General features: G+C 58.6%; 1 protein-coding gene across 5 annotated transcripts in view; it reads right to left on the bottom strand.

The window, feature by feature from the left end:
* Window positions 1-22,561, bottom strand: part of GSE1 (Gse1 coiled-coil protein) — a 103,979-nt gene that overhangs the window by 47,988 nt on the left and 33,430 nt on the right. For 2 of the 5 annotated variants that reach the window (XM_032464489.1, XM_032464493.1), the window contains exon 1: window positions 4,044-4,243. The exons of the other annotated variants lie outside the window; for them this stretch is intronic. In XM_032464489.1, coding sequence (XP_032320380.1) covers window positions 4,044-4,050 — 7 coding nt within the window. In that variant the 5' untranslated portion in view covers window positions 4,051-4,243. Of the gene's footprint in view, window positions 1-4,043; window positions 4,244-22,561 lie in introns of those variants that run through there. 5 annotated transcript variants of the gene reach the window in all.

The following is a 22,561-nucleotide window of genomic DNA, read 5'->3' as shown; positions in this document are numbered from 1 at the left end:
CCAGGGGAGGGGTGCTCGGCCCTATGCAATTCTGGGGCACACAGGGCAGACTCCAGCTTCCCAGTGAGACCCCACGTCTCAAGAAGCATCAGCCATACTTAAGTTAAAAATAAATTTTAAAACCTCCGCCCCCCACCTTCCCCACGGAAAGGAAGTCCTATCTCCTCCTCCCAACCCCCAGCAGGAGGCCCTTTCAGCTCAGCTCAGCTGGGGGCTTACAGAACGCAGATGTCTGGGCCCCACCCCTAGAGATTTGGGTCTTGTTTGGTCACAGACCCAGCCTGGGCGTTTTAAAGTTCCCCAGGTGAGTCTGAAGTGTAGGCAAGCACCTGGGCTGGGGGCTTCCTGCTCCCCATACACCTCCTTCCTCCGTTAAAAGTCACCTCCTGGAGACCTCCAAGTCCCACAGGGACCCCCCCCAAGCCTCAAGTTCACCCAAATTCCCCTCTTCCCCCCAGATGTGTGCGAACTCTGGTACCCTCCCCTTCTCTCCAGGCCTGGCCTCCATCCCACCCTCTCCAGAGGCTGCTCTCACTTCCCCCAGCCCTACAGTGGCTTCCTCTCTGAAAGCGCTGAAGGCATCAGGAAGGGAGGGGCAGCTGGTCTGAGGGACCCCCGGGATGTGGAGCTAAGTGGAGAATTCCAGGCAGAGGAGAGCCCCAGCAGAGACAGGGAGACAAGGCACTGAGTATGAACCCCTGAGGTTTCATCCTGCTGGAGCAGGGGCACAAGCCAAGAGGCCAGTGGGGGAAAGACGCTACAGAGGCGAGATTAAAGCCAACCCCCCCCCCCCCCGTTTTGGCAGGCAGGCAGAGTGTTATCTGTGTGTGCACGTCCCAGCTCAATAAATTCTCATTGACTAGAATGCTCCCAAACGTCACCTCCCGCCCGTGGCCTCGGCTGAGGAGAAAGGCCAGCGCTGGAAAGTGGAGCCAGCGGCTCAGCAACCCGCACCACACTCAGCGAGAGGAGAGAAATTAAAGCGAGTGGCCAAGCTGAAATGTCACCCGAAGCACAGATCCCTGCAGGTTGGAAAAACAGCTCCCCCAGCACAGCATGGAAGCCGGGCGGGCCGGCCTCAGGCAGCCCTGTGGTTTGGAGGCTGCTGTGTTGCCACAACAGAGGGAACTGACGAGCTACCACCCAGCCCCAGCCCGGCACAGACTTCGAGTAACCCAGGCTGGGAATTCCAAGCCTTCGGATGGGGCCAGGAAAAACCTGCCTTGCTGGCTGACTCCACAAGCCCCTACGAGTTCCTGGGGCAAGAGGAGAGAGGTAGCAGCCAGGTCTTGCTCACCCGCGTTCTTCTGGGGAAGTGAGAGCTGCAGGCACCCACCCCTCTGGTAGGGGCTCCAAGCCCAGAAGTCCTTCTTCCTTCAGAGCAGGAGAAGCAGAGACAACTCCTGCCAAAGGGTCAAGGGCTGTTAGGGACTGAGTGGACTGGGGAGGTGTCAGGCTTGGAGGTGCAAGACCCACGATGGCCACAGAGTGGCGCTGTGCAGAGTTTGGCTCCTCTGGCCAGAGATGCTGAACCCAGGGGCTGGAGGCTTCTGCTCCCAAACCCCAAGGCTCTCTCGGAACTGCAGCTCCTGATCTTCCCGCAGAGGCAGGGAAGTTATCAGAGGCCAAAGGACTGCATAAGGGCATGGCTTGACAAAGGAATCTGAGCTCCAAAGGGAGCAGCTGCTTCTAGCTGTGAGCTTAGGCTCTGGTTCTCAGTTCCAGTCTGCACAGTAGAATCACCTGGGGACCCCCGAGAACTCCCCAGGCAGGGGCCGCGAACCCAGAGGCAGTAGCTTCACTGGGCTTGGGGAGGCCTGGCCACCTGCAACTGTAGAAAACCAGGTTGCAGGATCTATAAACCCATCTCAACTGCAACAAGGAGTTTCAGGATTCCGGAAGCTGTACCCAACAGGTCAGGGCCTGCGCTGTCAAGGACTGCCTGTTACCTTGTTCAGAGCCTGGCCCCACAGATAGGGTGGGCCTCCCAGCCTCCCTTCCCAAGGCGGGGCTGACCCTGGGTCACCACCCTGGCTGCTCACCAGCTCCAGACTCTGCACCGCCCCCAAAGTTCACATAAAGGAAGCTTGAAGTGTCAAAACTCTGGCTGGCTGGCTCCTGAGGCCCCGTTCCCTCCTCACTGCAGTGCGGGGTCTACTCCTGCTCTGAGACAATGTGACAAAAGCCAATCCCACAGCACCCTCTTTCACCCTGGCATCAGGACTGCACTGATAGGGGCTGATGTGAAGTATCCATGTAGCTGTTATCTCTGAGCCAGGCCTGCGAGCTTCCTAGTCCACCAGGGCCAGGGCACGGCGGTAACTCCCCTGAACAGCCAGCAGCTGGGATGACACACAGGCGGCCAGTCGGAGCCTGCGCCCTGGGCCCCCTCACCTGTGGCGTGGCCCAGCTGAGTCAGGTTCCACCGTCCCTACGGGTGGAGGCAGCCCGTAAACACAGGCTGAGCAACACTTACATGCCCCAAGCCTAAGTAACATCCAGAGGCAGCCTGCTCACCTTGGTCCCTTCACTTTCCACGGGGGGCGGGCGGGGTGGCAGCGCAGAATCCCAGGGGAGAGGACCCAGCCAGCTAACCAGGGGACATTTCTAAGTGCCTCACACCAAGACCTTCTGACCTTCTGTCCCTCTGCTTGGAAATCGGCTTAAGCGGGGAGGTTCCCACCCAGAATCCGCTGGGCCCTTTGTTCCAGTCTTTCACAAAAGCAGCCCTTTTTTTTTCGTCTGGTGGTCCCGCTTTTTGTTTCCAAACCACAGCCTGTGTGGGCCCCAGATAAGGCACTGCAGGGGTTAACAAGGGTTTAATGTATTTTAGACGCACTCCGCAGACAAAGGCTAGTTTACAAAACAAGAGCCAAATCGACCTCAACTCGGCTAGTATCCACCACCCAGCAGGTGCTTCCCCGCCGAGCGCATAGCCCTCCAAACTTAAAGCCGGCGCTCGACCAAGGAGCCCCGGCACATCACGTGGGGGCGTCGCAGCAACCCTTCACCCAATCCGGGGAACCCTTTCTCCCCAAGACCCGCGACTCAACCTCCACTGCGCACTCCTAAGTGGTCCCCGGCCCCCCCTCCAGAGCTCCGGAGGGTGAGCACAACTCCCGCTCCGCCTCCACGAAGGGAATTTAATTAGCCTGCTGGAGAGGCGGGCGGGCGGCCGAGGAGGTGTCTCTGGTGCTGCAATATAATTGAATCGGCTCCACTCAGTCGGGCCACTCGCCGCCCATCAGCGCGGCCGCCGAGCTGGGGGCGGGGAGGCGCATCCAGGCGAGGCAGGAAGGGCCGGGGAGGAAAAAAAGGCAGCGCGAGTAGGGGGCAGCGGATGCAATCACCTCCCACCTCCGAGGCCGGGGCAGCCATCTTCAGCAGGGGGAGGGGCAGGGGAACTGCTCCAGCGAGGTGGGGGGGGGTGGGCAGAGAGGGAGGAGAGAAGCGACGGAGCCCGGGGCGCGCCCTTGGGAAGCAGGGCGTGGGGGTCGGAGACCTGGGAGGCTGCAGTCCCGCCCTCCCGGCAGTCTCCCTCGCTCCGAGGGAAGGGGGAGGGGAGCAAGACAAAAAGCCAAACGGCGCGGCCCCAGGCGGCGAGCAACCCCCTCCCCAGCCGCCGCCAGCACCTGCCGCGGGGGCGCACCGCCGCCCCCCTCGATCCCTCCCCCGCCGCCGCAAAGTTTTCACTCCGGCTTCAGAGTGTCGACAGCTCACCGAGAGCCCCCCAGCTCCCCACCCGCGAGCTCTTAAGCGTCCCTCGCTGAACGCAGCCACCGAGCCCGAGCCTGCGGCGGCTCGAGCCCCCGCCCGGAGCCAGGCGGCCCAGGCTGCGACCCGCCGCGGGCGGGGGGGGTGCTTTGGTCGCTTGCCTGTTCCGCTCAGCTCTTATCGCCGCTCACACTCTGGGGGAAGTTGCCCTGGAGCCGTTGGCGGCTGCCCCCGCGGAACCCGCGAACTTGGAGGAGAGGGGGGCGCTGGGGAGGGAGGGAGCGCGGAGACCGCCCCCCCCCGCCCCCTGCCCGGAGCGGCGCTCTCACCTTTCATGCCAGGGCCCCGCAGCTCCGCCTCGGCTGACACATGCTGGAGCCACCGTCGCCCAGTGTTTGTCTAAACTGCTTATCTCACCCGGGGCTGCTCGGCGGCAGCGACGACTTGGGCCCGCTGGGGAGGTGGAGCTTCCGGGGCCCGGGCCAAGAAACACCTGCTGCTGTCGCCGCCGCCGAGGACACACCCAAGCGCAACGCCGCCCACTCCCGGGCCACTGGCTCGCTCCCGGCTCCCTGACCTCAGCCAGCGGGAGGTGTCGGGTTTCAGCCGCAAACACGCGCGCGCGCACCGACGGACGCCCGGGTACACCCGCGCGGGCACACGCCCCTCCCCAGCCAGGCCGGCCAGGTGAGCCGAGGACACCAGCTGGTAGGGAAAGTGCCACCCTCAGGCTCTCGGGGGTCCCTGGCTCGACTGGTCAGGGGATCCCCAATACACTGGTGTCCAAGCCTAGCCACTTGAGTCCAAAAGTAGGGAGCAGTCACTTCCAATACGCCCGCCAAGCGAGAAGAGCCCTTGTGCGTCTCACGACCGCTTCCCCGGCGCCTAGAACTGTCTGGAACAAGCAGGCCCAACAAGGAATGAACGGATAAACTCACGTGTTCCTGGAGGCCTTTTGGAGGAAAACTTTCTCGGAGCCGGAGTGTGTGTGCTGGGGGTGGGAGGGTAGTACAAGATAGGCTGTGCGTTTATCCTCCCCACCCCCACCCCTTACTATCCCAACTTGAAATGGCTGAATGTTAAGAACTCGGGCCTACGTGCCTTCCTCTCAAAATTCTAGGAACTCCCCTTTCTCGTTTTGTTTTAAGTAACTTTTCGGAAGGCCACAGTGCGGGGAGGGGCGGGGATAGTTCTTTTAAGAACCCATGTCTCAGCGGCTGGAGAGTCCACGGAGGCGCCGCTCCGCCAGGGGGATCATTAAGTAGCTGGGGTTGCGGTCAGAGGCGAGGCCGCCCGCCTTCAGAAACTGGCACGACCCACTGGGCCTCTGGCCCCGGAGCAGAGCCTCCCCATTCCTGGCACCCCCCCCCCACCCCACCCTACCTCACCCAGGCACTTGACAGACTGGAATGACTCAGGGAGCGTCCTGAAATTCCTGGGCACCCACAGGCGGCACGGCGAAGGACTGAGGCCCCAGCCTCCCCACCTCCCGGCTCCGCCCCGCCCCCACCAGCAGCGGCGCCGTCGACCCGCCTCGAGCCCACCCCCCACGCGGCCCGCGTCTCCAGGAAGCGCCGGGTTAATGGGGCAGGCCTCGCCCGACGCCCCAGGCCCTGGCGCGTTCCGGCGCCCCAGGGCTCTGACCTTGCGGGCGTCCAAAGCTCCCAGCGTTGCTCAGATGCCCCCGGGTCTCTCCCTGTACAACTCCTTTTGAAAATTCTCTAACCTACAGCTTTCACACCTTTAAGCCCGGAGGCAAACCAGTACCCACCGCCCCCTCCCGCACCGCCCCAAGCAGCCGCCCTAGCGCCGCGCTGCGGGTTTCAACTTTCGCCCACCGGTGCCAGCCCGCGCTTCTGCCAGCCCCAAACCTGCCCCGGGACATGCCCGCGCCGCGCTTGGCAGGCGCGCACGCAGCCGTCCCCGCGGGCCTAGCCTCCCCCGCCTTCCCTCCTCCCTCTCCCTCCCTCCTCGCGCCAGTCCGGATTGCGACGGGAGGGAGCGCTGGGCGCCTGCCACCCCCCATCCATCTGTTCCCGATGACGCTGGCGGGCCTGGAGCATTCGGAGCCCGCGCCAGCAGAGAGGAGAACCCGCCTGTGTGCCCGCGGGGGGCCGAGGGGCAGAGCCCGGACAGGCGCCCCCAAACCACTCATTCCCCTGATCCACCTTCCACCGCGGGTCGGCCCCTCTCCTTGCACAAGTCTCCTGGCCGACCACAAACGAAAAGGGAAACGGACTCGCGAGGCCGGGGGCCGTTACTGGCTCCTACCTGCGGGCGCTGGCCGGCCTTGGCACCATGTGGGAGGGGCGCTTCTCCTCCACCACCCGCCTCGCTCCGGGCCTAGCCTCCCTCCAGGGGGCCTAGGCCTCTGCCCGACGCTGTAATTTAGGCACCACACGGTGTCTCCGCAGCGCGGCCTCCGGTAATTTATCGCCAGCAGTGGCCGGCATATTCACCGCGGCCCTGGCGGCCAGGACGTGGGGGAAGGGGTGCCTCCATCCCGGTCTAGAGTCTCGGGTGGGGGGAGGGGAGGGAGGAGTTGAGAGACCAACTACCGGCCTAGGGCCTGAAAAACAAAATTAAAAACCTCTGGGGGCGGTTCCAGCCCTTTCCCACCTAGATTACAGGCTGTGGGGGGAGGGGAGTAACTTGCAAATGAAACAACTCGCACCTGCCCAGGAGTCTCCTCCCAGCCCAGTCTCCAGTCTGGGCACCCACGCCCAACCTCCAAATCTCTCTCACCAGGACATGGGCTCGCGATTATTTCCCTTCTTCCTTGGGGGGCCCCCGGTGGTGGTGTTGGGGAAAGGTCAAGTTCTTCCACCTGTTTAAGAAGGATCACAATGGTCGAACAAAAAATCTGTGGGGTGGCCACTGCGGTTTATCATTTGGCTAATTTTTAGAACTGGCCGATCCCTCTCTTATAGACATCTGGTTCCACTGGATTGCGAGACGGGCAATCTGAGCCCCATTTCAAAGATGAGGAAGTTGAGGCCAGAGTTGCTCAAGGTCACGTAGGCACTGGTGCGATTGTTGCTGGCTGGGAGCTGCTCGCACCTGCTGGAGTCTCCCTGTTCGCAGCACAGCCGGCGGAGGCGGCTGGGAGCTGCAGGAAACCCCAGCGACCGCCGGGAGGCAGCAGCGAGCTGGCTGTGCGTGCCCTGGCTAGAAAATGCTGGCAGCCACCAGGCGGGCTGGCACGGGGGAAGATGGATGACACTCACTGTCAGTGCGCCCGGCCGGAGGAAATTAGTAATCCGGGAGCTGGCCTCCGAGTTTAAGGGTGGGAATTGCTCTCCCACAGCCCGCGCACTCCTCACTAACGAGGTTTGTAGCTTGACTCCTAATCTCAGGCTGGCCACCCTCCATTTCCCTCCAGGCGTGTTCTTTCTCCTCCTTGGCAGCTCCCACCCCGCAGCCAGTCGTGAGTTCTTCCTTGGCAAAGTGCTCCCTCCTTGCACTCCTCTCCCTCATTCCCATATGCCTGGAAACCTGGCAGAAAGAGGAGGTCCAGTGTAAGAGGGCAAGTTTTACCCAAGGCTGGGGCCAATCCTATGGGGGGCTGTAGGGGGACACTTCCCAGATTGAGGACACCTGCCGTGATGACCCTGCTCACCAGAGGCGATAGATTGCTGGCAAGTGCCTGCCCGCACCCCCAGACTCAGGTCAGTGAACAGTGCCTCCTGGAGCAGGAAGCAGGGGTCAGAAGGCCCTGAGCACTTACTCAGGTGCGTCCTTGTGAAATCCAGCCCACATCCAGGAGCTTGGGACTTGGGAAGCCTACCCAGCCAAAGGCATGAAAAAGCCCTCAGTTAAGGAAAAGCCTCAGGACCCTGTTAAACTTACCCACTGAAGCCCGGGACTGACAAGGGATCTCCTGGGAAGAAAGGGTTGACTCTAACCAACATGGTGGACATTTGTCACTCAACAAACACACTAGCCTTCCCAGATACACAACTGAAAATGCCAGGCCCAAGGGGGAGGGTGCTGATAGGAGGGGTACTTTGAGGCAGCAAGGAATTGAGAAGACAGGAGGGCGTGTTGGCAACTTACCCCTCACCACCACCACCACCACCCAGGGACCGTCCTGGGCCAGGTAAGGTTCCCAGGAGTTGGAGGCACTACTTGCCACTGTCCTCCGCTGAGTCTCAGCACAGGTCCAGCCCCTGGTCTATGATGGGCCCTGGATGCCAGGGACGGGGGTTCTGCAGTCCTGTTCTTTATCTTCCTGCCACTGATCCACAGGACTCATGGTCTAACAGTGTCCTCCACCCTAACCAGCTGTTCCTAGCACATAAGGGCTGCGTGTCACCATCATTTTTCCATCACCCCAGACACTCCATTCAGCATCTGAATTGGCAGACAAGCATCAGGGACCTGGACTTCAGTGTGGGTGGGAAGGGAGGTTCCCTTCTGCTGTTTACCAGATACCTAACATGTGCCAAGGCAGCTCAGCTCCTGTCACTTAATCCTCTCGGGCCCTGCAAGGTGGCCTCCTGATCTCCATCACAAAGCCCAGTGAGGAGACCCAAGACGGTTAATTGACTCATCTAGGGCTCACAATTTCGACCCCAAGCCTGATCCAGACTGGGGGTGTTGCCTACACCTAGCAACATTTCTCCGTAGCCTCTGCTGCAGATACACGGGGAAGGGGTAGCTGCAGCATCTCTGCTGGCTGTCCCAGTGTCTGAAACCATTCTCCCTTCCAGGGGACTGAGGGACCCAGAGCCCAGCACCCTGGGATTTGTGCCATCCCTCTGCATGAGTGGTCCACTCACCCCAAGGCCACCGATGTAGAGGGCACCACCAGGGGCACCAAGGGCTGAGGGGCAAGGGGCCTGCCCAGCCGCCCCCTCCATCCCCAGCCCCTCCTGCCCTGCCCTGTGGCCAAACCTCCATCACTTGTACACTGAAGTCCCCTTTCTCTCTCTAGCCAGCTATCACTGGTCCAGAAATCCTCTCCATTCTTCAAAGCCCAGCTTAAATCTTATCTCTTCCAAGAAGGCTTTTCCCATCCCTGCCTCTAGAATTCATCTCTCCAGGGACTGCGTCCCACTCTTAGATAGAGATCGCACAGGGCAGCGGGTCTCAGATAACGGAGAGGAGGGGTGGGAGAAGAGTGTGCGAAATACAGGTTCCCAGGCCACCCTACAGTCTGGGTCAGGGCCAGGGAGCGCATCCTTAGCAAGCTAGGGGCGGCGGTGGGGGGGTGGGGGGTCCTGTGCCTCCCTGTGATGACTGGAGCCCTGGACTCCCCCCACCCAAGAGAGAGTCGGTGCCCAGCAGGGAAGTGACACAGCCCCAGCTTCCAGCCGGCCTCTGCACACTCACATTTCACGCAGACCCGCAGAAAGGGTAAAAAGGGAGGGAAAACCCTGGCAGCCCCTCTCCTTCCCCCTCCCCTTCCCTCCCCAGGCCTGCCCTCCTAGGGAGGAGCCAAGCTCTCCAGGGACTGGGGAGGGGGGCACGTCTAGGCCTGGCCTCGCCATCTCGGCCGGCTGTCCAGTGGCCAAGGTCACCTCCAGGGAGCAGGAAGGGTTAAGGCCCAGACGACCCCTGTGGACAAGGTGGCAGGAGTTTGCCTCTTAACCCTGGGCTGCCCCAACATTTCCTGCCCTTTCAGCGCCGGCTTCCAGGCTGCACCCAGCTCACAGCTGCACTCCTTTACAATCAGTTAACAGCTGTTTTGCATAGATTTTCAATTCTAATTGCCTCGCTTTGTGAGCCGCTGAGCCCTGGTGAATGGGGAAGCCGCCGCACGGCTAGAAAGCAGGCGGGGAGGGGGGACGCTCCAGAGGGACTAAAAGGAAGCCAGTGTGCGCGGGGCTGGCTGCTTTTATTTTTATTTTTTAATAAAAGAATACTCCCACCACGAACTGCCCCGGCTCAGCTCCTGCCTCTCCTTGCCTGGAATCTGAAGATGCCCCCCCAAACTTGGGAGGGATGCCCACCCCCTCCCCACTCTGACCCGGGCCCCACAACCTCCCCCAGACACAGTCCCCTGGGGGCAGCTTCCAGCCCTGGAGCCGCTGCTGGAGCCAGTGCTCCCCTCCCCCCACGCCCCCCCAGCCCCCTAGGCTCTCCAGTACCCAGATATGGGAAGCTAATTGGACAATAAAGTTGAGCAGCGAGGAAACGCGCTCTCTGGAGACAGCTGGCATCTATAAAAGAGAAATATTTGCATTTAAAACCTTTAAACTTTATACAGCGGGGCCAGGCCATGGCAGGGGAGGGTGGATGGATGAGGGGGTTGCTCAGACCCTCAGGGGGGCAGCGGCTCCTGGAGGAGGCAGCCCAGGCTGCCAGAGGTCCACGGAGGGCCTGAGGCTGGTAGTTCTGAACTTCTCTGCCACCCGCGACCGCGACCCCACCCCCACAACACGCCTGCTGTTCCCTGCAGGATACCAACTGGCAGACCCTGGCCTGGTGGCCTCACCACGGATCAAGCACAAACCCTCCTGGCTCCCTACCCACACAGGGGCCCAGGCATTTAATGGGAGTCGCAAGGCCTTTCCAGGTCAAGACCATGAGGCCGGAGTCCACACCCTCGTGGTGGGCCTGGCTGGGCCCTGCCAGGTAAGCAGAGCCTCAGGCCACTCCCCGTCACCCGTCCCTCCCCCTGGCTGCTGGCTGAGTCATGGTGGGGAAAGTGGCCCCCAGGGTGCAGCTTCTGGCAAGAAGACAGTTTGCAAGGAAGGCCCAGGGCTTCCCCACTCGTGTGTGCTCACCTCCGATGTGCAGCTGTGGGAGGACACACCCCTGCTGTGCTCAGGGCCCCTTGGGGCAGCGCCACCCCACTGCCTGGGTGAAGAAACAGAGGCTCAGAGAAGTCAACTGCTTGCCAGGGGCTGGCAGGCACCTCCCCCTCCACGCTGCTGCTGGGGGGAGAGGCAGTTTTCATTTCCGCACTCACATGCCTAGTTCCCATTTTTCATATTTGAGAGAAACCTGGCCACATTTTCCTACTGTCAACATTTGCAGTGTAAAGCCGGGAGAGAACATGTCCCTGAGTGGTCTTATTCTAGCAGGCTTTCATGACGTAGAGCACTCTGAGCCTCAGCTCCACGTCCTGTCTACTGGCAGGCTGACATTGAGGGGGTACGGGGTGCAGACTCCCAGCTCTGCCTTCCCGGGCAGCAGCGGAAACTTCCAGGGTGGAGGGGTGGTGGCAGAAAACGTGGCCAAAATCAACAGCACACGCGCCATTTTCAATAATGTCAAGTAAGCAAAAACCAACCAGAAACATCCCCTCTGTTCCGGAGCAGCCTGTCCTCACAACTTCTGTTCCCAGCAGGAAAGTATTTCCAGTCCCAGCAGTGCCAGCTGAGTTCCTGGCTTGGCATTCAAGGCCTCGGGCAGCTATGATGAAACTGCCTTCCCCCCACCCACCCACCTTCTCCAGCCGCTGAGCTCCCACAGCCTCAGCTGACTTTTTCACCGTCGCTTCCTAAACACGACTGCCCGGTCATCTTTGTGTCAACCTCATTCCAGAATCAGCCACAAAGCCAATTGAAAACACGGTTTCTGAGAGAGCCCACTGGCCTCCGGGAGGGATGGGAGTGGGGCGGGGAGCGGGCCCGAGGAAAGACCCCTGGGCTAAGCCTGAGGGGCTGCGGCCTGGCGGAGCAAATGGCCTCCTCGCTCACTGGGCCCCAGTTCTGCCAGCTGTTGACATGCAAGCAACACAGTCCCTTCCCAAGCTTTAAAGTGAGGACGAAACATGACACTAAACCGGAAAGAGCCTTGCACAGTGCCTGGAACACAGCTGGAGCTCAAGAGAACTACTTACATTTGGTGTGAGAAGGAAATGGATGGCAAGGAGGCAGCAAATAAAACAGTTTTACAAGGAAGCAGGTGGGCAGGCAGGGAGGCCACGCTGGCACGATTTTGGGGGAGGGGGACTGAGGCGTGGGCCAGGGCAGCATGGGTCTGGCTAGAGGCCTTCGGGCATCACAGACCCTCCGAGAATCACGCCAGCCCTTCCCCGGGCACAGCCCCATGCTGGCTTCGGGGTCAGTACTACTGGTCGGTCACCTGCAGGGTGTGGGTAGCCGGATGGACAGGAGGAGAGCAAGAGAGAGCCACCAAATTTCTTGGGTTTGTCATTTTTTTAAAATGCTTGACAGTATGCAGTTAGGACTTCCTTCTCAGAGATGTGTCTTAAAAATGACCTGGGAAGGGAGGGTTTAGCTCAGTGGTAGAGTGCATGCTTAGCACGCACGAGGTCCTGGGTTCAGTGTGCTGTACCTCAAGAAAGGAAGGAAGGAAGGAAAGAAGGAAGGAAGGAAGGAAGAAAGAGAGAAAGAAAGATTGTACATCAACTACAATTCAATAAAAAAATTTTTTTTGAAAATCATCCAGCCACCCCAGTGTCCTTCCACGGATGACTAGATAAACAACGGTGTCATCCATCTCTGCCAAGGATTATTATTCAGCCATAAAAAGGAGTGAAGTCCTGATACATGCTCCAGCGTGGATTAATACAGTGAGACTTGAAAACGTATGTCCACACAAAAGCTTGGACATGGATGCTTGTGGCAGTATGTTCAGCGCAGCCAGAAAATGGAAGCAACCTAACTGTCTATCAACTGACAGTGGATTTTAAAAACCTGTATATAGTCTGTCCACCCAGTGGAATATTATTCAACCACGAAAAGGAAGCAAATACTGAGTGTGTTACAGCACGGATGAACCTTGAAAACAGCATTCTAAGGGAAAGAAGCCAGACACAAAAGACCACTTAGTGTGTGATTCCATCCACGGGAAGGTCCATCCAGAAGATACATCCATAGGGACAATAGATCAGTGGTGGCCAGGGACAGAGGGGCGGGGCAGGGACCGCTAATGGGTACAGGGTTCCTGATGGGGTGAAAAACTGTCTTGGGCCGAGATAGAGGTGCTGGTTGCACAACTTCATGAAGGTATTAAACGCCACTGAATTGTTCGCTTTAAAATGGTTAATTTCACGTTGTGTGAATTTTACCTCAATTTAAAAAAAAAAAAAGATCCAATCTGAAGGCCCCCCAGGTTGGTCCGGGGAGACGCAGGGCAGGGCACAAGTTTCCAGAGAACCCCAGCATCCCCTGGGAGTTCCCTTTCATGCTGTTCGCCTTGGGTATTTCGAGAGAAACTCGTCAGGTTCGAGCATTCTCTGCTTCCAGGGCGTTTTCCATGCTCAGCCCCACCACTCACACAAACGTGGAACACACTCAGTGCTGTCCCTGCAGACGGGACCTCTGAGCCCTCGAGGTGGGGGTTGGCACTGTCCTCCCCCAACTGCGTTTTTCACCCCCATCAACAGTTCTCCAGCCTCGGGGGCGGGCAGGCCATGCCCCGTGAGCTCTGAGCAGCTGGGGGTCAGGACACTGAAAGGCACACACCTGTCCTGGAGCAGCACTGCAGCTGGCTCCCGCCACCTGGCCACCGGGCTGGAAAGCAGCCAGCTGTGACCTGGGCAGGCCTAGGGGACAAGGAGGGAGTGGAGGGTGGGGTGGCATGGGGAGGCTAGGCCCCCAGAGATCACCGGTGGCAGGAGAGACCCCAATCCTGGACCCCTGACCTGAGGCCAGCGTGGCCCATTGGGGGTCAAAAGCCGGAACGCCCAGGAAGCTCCCTGCCCCATGTGCCCAGGGGGCAGGCACACTTCCGCCTTCTGAGCCCGGACACCCAGCAGATGCAGAAATCCGGGTGGTTCCCTCCTCAGCTTCTCAGGAACAACCCTCCTCTGTAAAAATTAACCCGCTGTCCTCCAGCCCGGTGAGGGGTTTTCCTTTCTTCTCGGTCTATCAGTCAGCTCAGAGGACAGGGCGCCAGGACCCCCACCCAAGTGGCCACACAGACAGGCCTCCGGCCCAGGAGAGCCCTGGGGCGGCGAGTCACCCCAGGCCCCGGGCCAGGCGGGGCTGGACAGGGCTCCGGGCCAGCCAGGCCCCTGGGGTCCCCAACAGCGCCAACTTGAAAGGACCCCCAGAAACTTATGTGGGGGCCCACATTCCCCGATTCTCCTTGCACATTTAAAAGCCTTCAGAGTTATTTATGTATCAAAAAGCCCTGCTGAAGCGCACCCGTGGGGCCCGTGGGTTTGCGCCCACGCCTGCACCGGCAGGCTGCTCCCGCTCCCCCCCACCCCCCGCCAGGTAGCCAGCAGGGCTCTGGGAGCTGAGATTTGCTGAGTGCCTACTATGTGCCAGGCCTTTGGCTTCTTGGCGCAGGAGGCTAAGGCTGGGGTTTGAACCCAGCTTCCACTCTAGAACTGCACCCTCCTCTCCCCTCCCCCTGCATTCTCCCCGCACCACCCCCATCCTTTCCAGATGGCAGAGCTCCTGATCATTTCTGGATTCATTATCCACTGCCTGCCATTAAAGTCCTAAACCATCACTCAGACAATGAAATCCCAGTTGCCTTTATCGCTGGCCAATTGGACAAGTTGGATGTGGGCAGAGGACTGGCCCTCACCCAGCCTCGGCCCCCACGGCCAGGTCAGGGGCTTCGGGACAAGTGCTCTCCTGACAGACACCAAAGGCTAGACCCCCTCTTCCAGGGTCCCCTCCTGGGCTGCCCTGTGACCTCACCTCCTCGGGCTCCTCTCCCACTGGATGTCTACACCTTCGCCTCTCAGGACCTCACGTGCCCACCTCTCCTGCCACAACTTACAAATCCAGGTGCCAGCCCACGTCTCCACCCTCCCACACACAGGCCTTTCTAGAAGAGTCTAGACACACTGGAATTCTTTCCTTTCTGTCCTGTGCTGACCAGGCTGAGCCAATGGTGGAGAGAAAACAGCCTTCCTTATTTCTGGACCCTCACAAGCCCTTAAATAACTGTTCGCTGAATTCATCTAAATGAATTTAAGAAGCCCCTGGGAGGACGCAAGCCCTCATCAGCAACAAATGCTGCACGAATCCCTCTTGCCCCAAAATAAACTCAGGACCCAGGAACCTCCCAGAATGTACGTCCTCTCTTCCTAGAATGCTCAGCGCCTGTCCAGAGTAGACGAGGATGGGTGTTTCCTAACAGCCCTTACAGAAGCCTACATCTGCAAGGCTGCCCATCCCTCCCCCAAAAGTACAGTATTCTGCACAGAGGCGCCAGGGCAGCAAACGCGGGGGTTCTGTTGTTGTCGTTTTTAAGGCTCCCAGACGACCTTAAAAGAAGCACGCAAAGAGGCACACCACCAGAGCTTTCCCAGCTTCAAACTCAGCCAGCCCCACCCAGCACCAGCCTCTCACCTAGAGTTCAGTCTCCTCTCCCAGGGATGACAGGGACACTGGAGAAAGCTCTCAGCCTGGCCCTCCTGTCGACTCAGGGTGACAGCTCCCAGCCCCTCCCCTTGGCCCACATCTAGGACTCCATTCCCTCCCCAGGCGCCCAGCTCCCCGTGCAGACCTGCCTGGCTAGCAATTTGAGCCCAGGGTGAGCACAGGCCAGCTCAGGAGTTCTATTCCTGGCTCAGCCGGCAAATTGCGTCGTGACCTTGGGAAAGTCCCCACGCTGCCTGACCCCATCTGTGAGCAGGCTCTGCTGGAAGCCATGTAGTTTCGAGGTGACCCTGCATCTCTCCTGGGGGAGGAAATGCTTACCCAACTGTGCCTCCGAGGCACAGGGGGCCGGGGGCACACAGCCGCAGCCTCAGATGCTCCCGAGGTGGGACCCTGCCTGCCGGAGCCAGACCCCTATCGCAGCAGGGAGGACAGCCATCCTCTGTGACTGGGGGAGCATCTCGGAGCCCTGCCCATGGGTTGGGGTGACAAGCTCACCCCTCCTACAGTCTGGCTGGGATCTTAGGAGGAAGAGGAGCCAGGAGGGGGAAGGGCATGGTTCTCCTAGTCCTCCGGCCACCTCCACCCACTTCTGGCCGTGCTTCAGACAGAGAGCAGGCCAGAGAGGTGAAACGCAAGAGCTGTGGTGACAGTTGGCCAGGGCAGAACCTGGACAGGAAGCTGGCTCTCCAAAGCCACCCCTCTGCTCCTTCTCTTAACCCATGACCTCCAAACTTCACTGTCCTCAACCAGGTCCGCAGGTGTCACTCCCCAGCTGTGATGTCCGTTGCCCACATTCTAATTTGGGGGTGGGGTTGGGGTGAAGCCCAGGAATTTGCCTTTTCAACAGGCAACCCGGGCTCCCTCTCCTGGGGGGGTGCCCCGGGGCTGCCCCTTTGAGAACCACCCCCTTATCCCAGCTGACAGATCATCTGACTTGTGGCGTGATCCTCTTTTAAAAATTAATTTTAATTTATCTCTTCCCCGCCTCTCTCCCCCAAAAGGCTTCGAAGCAACATTACCAATCTCTGATATGGAGACGTGTTTATTATTTTTATGGTTTCTGCAGGAAGCTCCCCGGAACTCAAAGGGGAATTATATTCAGAAAGAATTGGGTCCCCAGCGCAAGTCAACATTATTCATTTAACAACTTCTATCGGCGCATGGAGATGTGAGCAGGGCCTTACCCAGAGATGTCTCCTGTGGTTACTGGAAGATTTAATTCACAACATCCAAGAAAAATAATTAGGGGAGTAGGAGGAAGGAGGGTGTGGGGAGGGGCCCACGGGCACTGCGGTTCCTGGTGCCACTCGCTGCCGAAAGTTCCCCCCAGAATTCCCATGGCTTTGACCGTGGGTGGCAGGTCCCCTCTGGGCATGTCTCATCGGGCACCCCACATGCGGACGGGGTTGGGGCTGGTGCCACCGAGCCAGTCAGGACAGAACTTTGGGCAGAAGGAATCTCCAGGCCCCTTCTGACCAGCCGAGCCTCCCCTTCCCGGCACTCAGCAGGTGGGGGAGCGGCCCTAGCCCTGAGCACCCTGCATGCAGGCTGCCCAGGAGCCCCCTCCCTGCCTGGCCGCCCAGGAGGCACACACCTCGGCCTTAGCAGGGATTCTGCGAGAAGGCTGAGCATGCGGGGGTCCAGGGAGGGGGATCAGGAGTCCCTGTCCAGCTATTTGCAGCGCTAGGGCTTTCTTAAGCTCCTTGTAAATTACACGGGCAATTCCTGAAAGATCAAAGTTGGTTTGGAGTGAGGACACAGAGCTCAGAAAGCCAGGTCTGGCTGGGGATAGGGGTCCTTCTGTGAGAGCTGATGCCTGCTGCTGGAGATGACCGAGGCCCAGAGCACACTGACCCCCTCCCCACGGTGGCCAGGTGTGACGGGGCAGTCGGGCCAGCAGCTTCGTGGTCAGGGCAATGATTTACAACGGAGAGGGGACAAGAGGCAGGGCGGGGACACCTGGGAGTGACCAGCCCAGGCCTGGTGCTGACAAACCCAAGGGCAGCCCCCAGAGACCCAGAAAGCAGGCATCTGGTACAAAGAAACTTCTGGGCCATTGTGTCCAGCCTCCCCTCTGAGAGATGAGATAGTGAAGCAACAGGAGATGGGACACAGGCATAGGAGGAGAAAGAGAGAGAGAGCTAGGAAAACATCTTTCCTTGCACACTGTTTTGCCCTGAAAATGCCTAGGGTCTGGTCCAAGGAACCACAGCCATTTTTATGTTTTCTGTCACTAACAAGTATGGTTTCTTCTAGCCTGGGGAACACTACAAATCTATTTTGTCCCACATCTCACCTTCCTCTCTATGATTCTGAAAGACAGGACACCGCCTCTCCCAAAGGTCCCCAAATTTGATCTCTACAGCCCAGAGAGGTTAAGTGATCAAATCCAAGTCACACAGCACCACAGACAAGACGGAAATTCAAATCTGATTCCCAGACCAGTCCTCCCTCCTCTATCAGGAGAATCCAGGAAAATCTAACCTGAGACCAGTAACAGCTGAGGACGGACCATCTTTTAATTATTTAAGACTCTGCATAAGTAAACACTTAAAACAGCACTGTCCAACAGAACTTTTTGTGACGGCGGAAGTGTTCTGTATCTGAGCTGTCCCATACAGTTGTCCCTAGCCACGTGTGGCCACTGAGCCCTTGAAACATGCCCAGTGCGACCAAGGTACTGAATCTTTCATTTCATTTACTTTTAACTAACTTAAATTTTAAAAATTAAATTTTAATAGCTACATGTGGCCAGTGGTTACCATATTGGGAGGCAGAGACATAGAATATAAAAACAACCACATTTTCTGAGCCAAAGGTTGAGATATTTGGGCCTGACAGGGACACGTGGGCTCACTGAGAAAGCAAGGCAGAGTATTTAATTTGGGGAGAATCCAAAGCTTATATCTTTAGTGAGTTCAGACCCCCGGCTGCCTTCGAGAGGGTCTCCTGGAAAGCTGGAGTCTAGAGTCATCACTGGAGTCTGAGTACACTCCTCCCCAGGGAACTGTGCTAAGGCCTCATTTCTCTAGTTAGTGACAGGGGTCTGCAGCTAAGGTTCACCAGGCAGGGGGCCACTGTGACCGTGTCAGACGAGGTAATGCATCCGTCCTGGGAGCTGTGATGTGCACTGAGTGAGGACGCAGAGTCCCACCTTTGGACCAAGTGTAAGGATTGTAAATGGATGGACAGACCGATGGAAAAACAGAAGACGTTTGCTTTCAGAAGTCCCAGCCACATGGACTGTGTCCAGTTTTCCCCACAGGCCTCAGTGGGTTTTCAGGAAGATACAAGTATTCCCTGGTCAGTAAGATCATGATGCCAGTGAGCCAGCAATCTGCCCCCAGGGGTCCTCGGCCGGGAGGCCACCTCCTCTCTCCCTCACTAGGTCTCCGGAAAGGGGCTGGCGCTCTCAGGCTGCCTTTTGTTAGGCTGAAAAGGACAAGAGGAGCCCTCACAGAGGAAGGAGGCATCCTGGATGTCTGAGACGCAAACCCCAGAAGACTAGACACACAAGGCCAGCAGGCTGCCTGTGAGGCCTGGGAAAGGGGCTGTGCTGTTGGGGCCGGGGCCGGTCTGTCCTAAGCAGAAGCACAGATGCCCTGGAGTCAGGGATATCCAGATCTAGGCGGCCCCCGCCTTTCCTCTGTGCACCACCTGGGCTTCCTGTCCCGAGCCCTGTCTTCCCTGGGTCCTGCTCATGGCACTGGGGGCCTCTCCCATCAGGGCCCTCAGCACAGCTCAGGGCGGCCACATCCCCCAGTGACCACACGTCCTGAGCATCTATTTAGTGCAGGCGTCGCTTGGTGGACTTTATCCCTGTCATGTCCTCTGATGCTCCCCCAAGCCCACTGGCAGGGACAATCATGATCCCCACCCTACAAACGAAGAACAGGCTCTGAGAGGTCACGGGGCTTGTTCAAGTTGCCCAGGGAGGTCGGGCTCAAAGGGACAAAGGCTCGAACTTACACTCATCACGCAGGAAGAAGCACACTGTGTGTTTGTTGAATGACTGCATGAGCCAGTGAGTGAAGGACGGACCATTTGAAGCAGTTCCCGGTGGGCTAGGGGACTGAGGCTGGGTGCAAGAGAAGTATGAAGGCAGGCAGGCTCCCACAGGAGGCCCTGCAGAAGGCCCCCACAGGAGTCCTGGCCGGCCCAGGATCCCCAGTTCCTGGGGAGACTCCTGGGCTCACAGATAGGGCCTGAGACATGGAAGAGCAGATGGAGAAGCTGACCGCAGTGGGCAAGGAGACCTGCAGGTTCTAACCTCTGCCCACCTGCCCCTACCAGTCCCCTGGGATGGGGCCAAGGCCCTCAGCAGCGGGCCTCCTGCCCTAGCTGTCAGGGCCTCTCAACAAACCGCAGGCAGGCCAGGCCTTGGGCAGCCTGTGCTGGTCCACTCCTCCCCTAGGCTCATCTCCTCCCTCCCTTTTCTGCAAAGAAGTCAAATTTGCCACTCAGATGCATTAACCAAGCCGGTAATGAATGGCGACTGTGTGGTGTGCCCGCTTGGAGGGAGAGAGAGACGCAGGCCAGGCACAGACCCCAGCAACCGGGCAATTTTCCAGGCTCTGCTTCTGAGCCCCTCCATTCAACCCTCCTCCCACCCGGCCCCTCCTCCGGCTCCCGCACCCCCCCCCACCCCGCTCCCCATAAGAGAGAAGCAGCATGCTCTGTCATCAGAACCGCATTGTTCTGGCCAGAAGAAAAAACGGGTCCAGCAGATGGCAGGTGTAACAAAAGCAGCTTGCTGTGGCCAAACCAATTATTTATCTAATTATGATTTACCACTTAACCACATGATCTTTCTGCAGAGTTGTGGGCAATTAAAACCAGGGTGACTATGTGGATTATGCAAATGGGCTGGAGCCCAGCGAATAAAATTGGAGATTAGACATTCACACAGGCAGAAGCTGGCACAGGGCAGCCCCCAAGGGAGGGGGGAGTGGAGGGGCTGGTGGGGGGTAGGCTAAGGGGCCGGGCTGAGAGGTGGTCAGGAAGGATGGGGAGCAGGAAGGAGAGAAGAGAATGGAAGGGAAGGGGATGGAGGGGAGGAGATTCGGCTGTGGGAATCACCCCTCTCCCGTCAAGCCTCCAGGCTGCCCCTGGGATGACATCAGGCCCCGGGGAGACAGGGAAGTCAGGGCAGCCAGTGAGACAGGAGCTGCAGAGACCCGGGTGTTGCTAGGCCTGGGGGGAGGCACCTCCAGGGTGACTTGAGGCCCGGCTGGACAGGTCAAGCTGAGGCTCCAAGAACCAAGCCCACGGGCAGCCACACTCCAGGACTGTGAGTGGCAGCCGGGGAGTCTCAGGGCAGGGGGATGAGGGGAGGGGACTTGGGCCCTCTGATGAGGTGACATTCCCCGAGGCTCTCTTGAGCACCAGCCCTAGGCTTTGCAGGTTGCTATGAATTATTTTGTTTGCTCCTCACCACCACCTTGGAGGTACAGCACCAGTGGCCCCATTTTACAGATTAGGAAACTGAGGCCTAGCAAGGCTCTCTGCCCAGGTGGCCCATTGGGCTGGTGTGGATGTGGCTGGCCAGGGAAGCCTTTGGACCTGTGCTGAGCCCTCAGGTGGCCAGGGCTGGCTGGAGGGGACAGAAAGGGTGTTTCTGTCAATCCCTGATCCCATCCCTCCACGGGCTGACTCCGAGTGAGCGCCTCTCAGCCAGCTGCCTGGTGAGGACAGGTCTGTTCAGAGAGGTGGCGACCACCAACAAGGACCTCCAGACCAGGACTCAGGACAGCCAGGATCAGTCCCAGCTCCGGGACTGACCAAGCAGCTGTGTGACCCTAGTCAGGTCACCTGTCTTTAGGCTCAGTTTCCAAACAAAGGGACCACAGATGATGGCTCCTCCGTCCCTCTGCTACTCTAAAATTGTTGCGATACACACCAACATCCAAATGTGATCCAGGGCTCCCAGAGGCAGCTGAGCAGATGAAAGAGAGACCTGGAGAGGGACAGGGTGCCCATGGGGATGTCCAGGGACCACCATCAGTTTCCTCTATTACTAATCAAAGCAAAAACTTGCAGAACATCCACGATAACTCCTGCTTCAAAGGCTCTGGGTGTCTTACCCCATAAGCCTCATAGCAACCCTGAGAGGTGGGGCTAGCGTTATTTCCATCAACTGAGGCACAGAGAACCCTCTCTGTAAGTAAGTTGCCCAAGGTCACACAGCCGGCAAATAGCAGAGTTGGGGTGGTCATGCATGCATGCATTCATTCATTCATTCATTCATTCAACAGATATTTGAGCAGACCCTGACATGCCAAGTTTGGGGCTGGAAGTTACACATAAAAAGCAACCTAGAAAAAGGTCCCCTTTCTTAAGGAGCTGTGTTCTGGTGGAGTGACGTTTTTGCATCTGCTGTGATTAAGCAGAGGAGGGGGCTACTTGCCAGAAACGCTCCTCCCCTCCCACTCCTGTAGTGAGGGGCAAACCCTCCTCCCACAGACCCATTTGAAGGTCCCCATGACACAGGAAGGGGGTCAGAAAAGGAGAACCACATCGAAAATCAGTTCCTAATACGGGTGTTTCTCCCACTGATCTGCACCTTCTAGGGGGGTGGCCACTGGCCCAGAATGCCTCTCAAACTAAAATAGAAATTACTTAAAATTCAATCAAACAAAAACTTCAGTTCCTCAAACTAGTCCTCAACAGCCACATGTGGCCAGTGGCTACCATTTTGGACATCGCAGATCTAGAACATTCCACCACAGTGAAATCTTGCACTGAAGCACTGCTCCATGGTAAGGTATGGGTGGGCAGGATTTTCGTCTGTTTTGTTCACAGATGAATTGCCAGCATCTAGAGCAGCGCCCAGCTGTTCACTTACGGAAGGAGTGAGTGAATGCAATGCCTCCCCTAAGAAGGACTGAAGTGCTGGTGTGGAAAAGGAGCAGCCGGAGTCCCGGTGAAGTCTGCATGCTGACCAGCTGGCCCCCAACCGCAGCTGATGTCCAGGCAACCTCCCCAGGACCCCCACCCAGCAAGGCCGTGGGGAGGAGGGATGGTTCTTTGTGAATAAGCCCATTCCCTACCAAGACGCAGACCCGGGGAGCCGAGGCGGAGGGAGGGGTGCCTCCTCTCTGAACTAGCCATCCTCAGTGCCTCCCTTACTGAGCCAGGGCCCTCGGATCAGACGCGTGTTGGGGTTGCGTTAGCAAGTGCCGCCCAGTAAGAACTTTGCACTCTGAGGATCTGATGAAAGCATCGGACTTTCTGCTCAAAGACTGTCAGGATAACCCTAACCAAGCTGCAGCGTCAGGGGTCTGTGACCTAATGTGTCTGCACACACTGGGAAGTTCTGGCCTCCCCGCAGCTCGGCCGAAGGCGCAGGGTGGTGGGGTCCCTGCTCCAGCTGGGCTTCAGGTGGCCTTCATGACACAGGCTGTGACCTTGGCCCCAACCTCCAATGCCAGCGCAGAGGGCTGGCAGAAGCCCTCACTGTCCCGAGAAGGGCACTCGCCCGCGGGCCACCGCGCCAGTCCAGCTCTGTGAGCCTGTCCCGTCCTCTAAGAACCTGGTCCTAAGCTCCCTCACTGCCCAGCCACGCAGTACGTGCGGAATCCCTG

The sequence above is a fragment of the Camelus ferus genome, chromosome 21 (assembly GCF_009834535.1).
Source record: "Camelus ferus isolate YT-003-E chromosome 21, BCGSAC_Cfer_1.0, whole genome shotgun sequence".
Classification (NCBI taxonomy): Eukaryota; Metazoa; Chordata; class Mammalia; order Artiodactyla; family Camelidae; genus Camelus; species Camelus ferus.
This window is presented reverse-complemented; position numbering and strand designations above follow the sequence as displayed.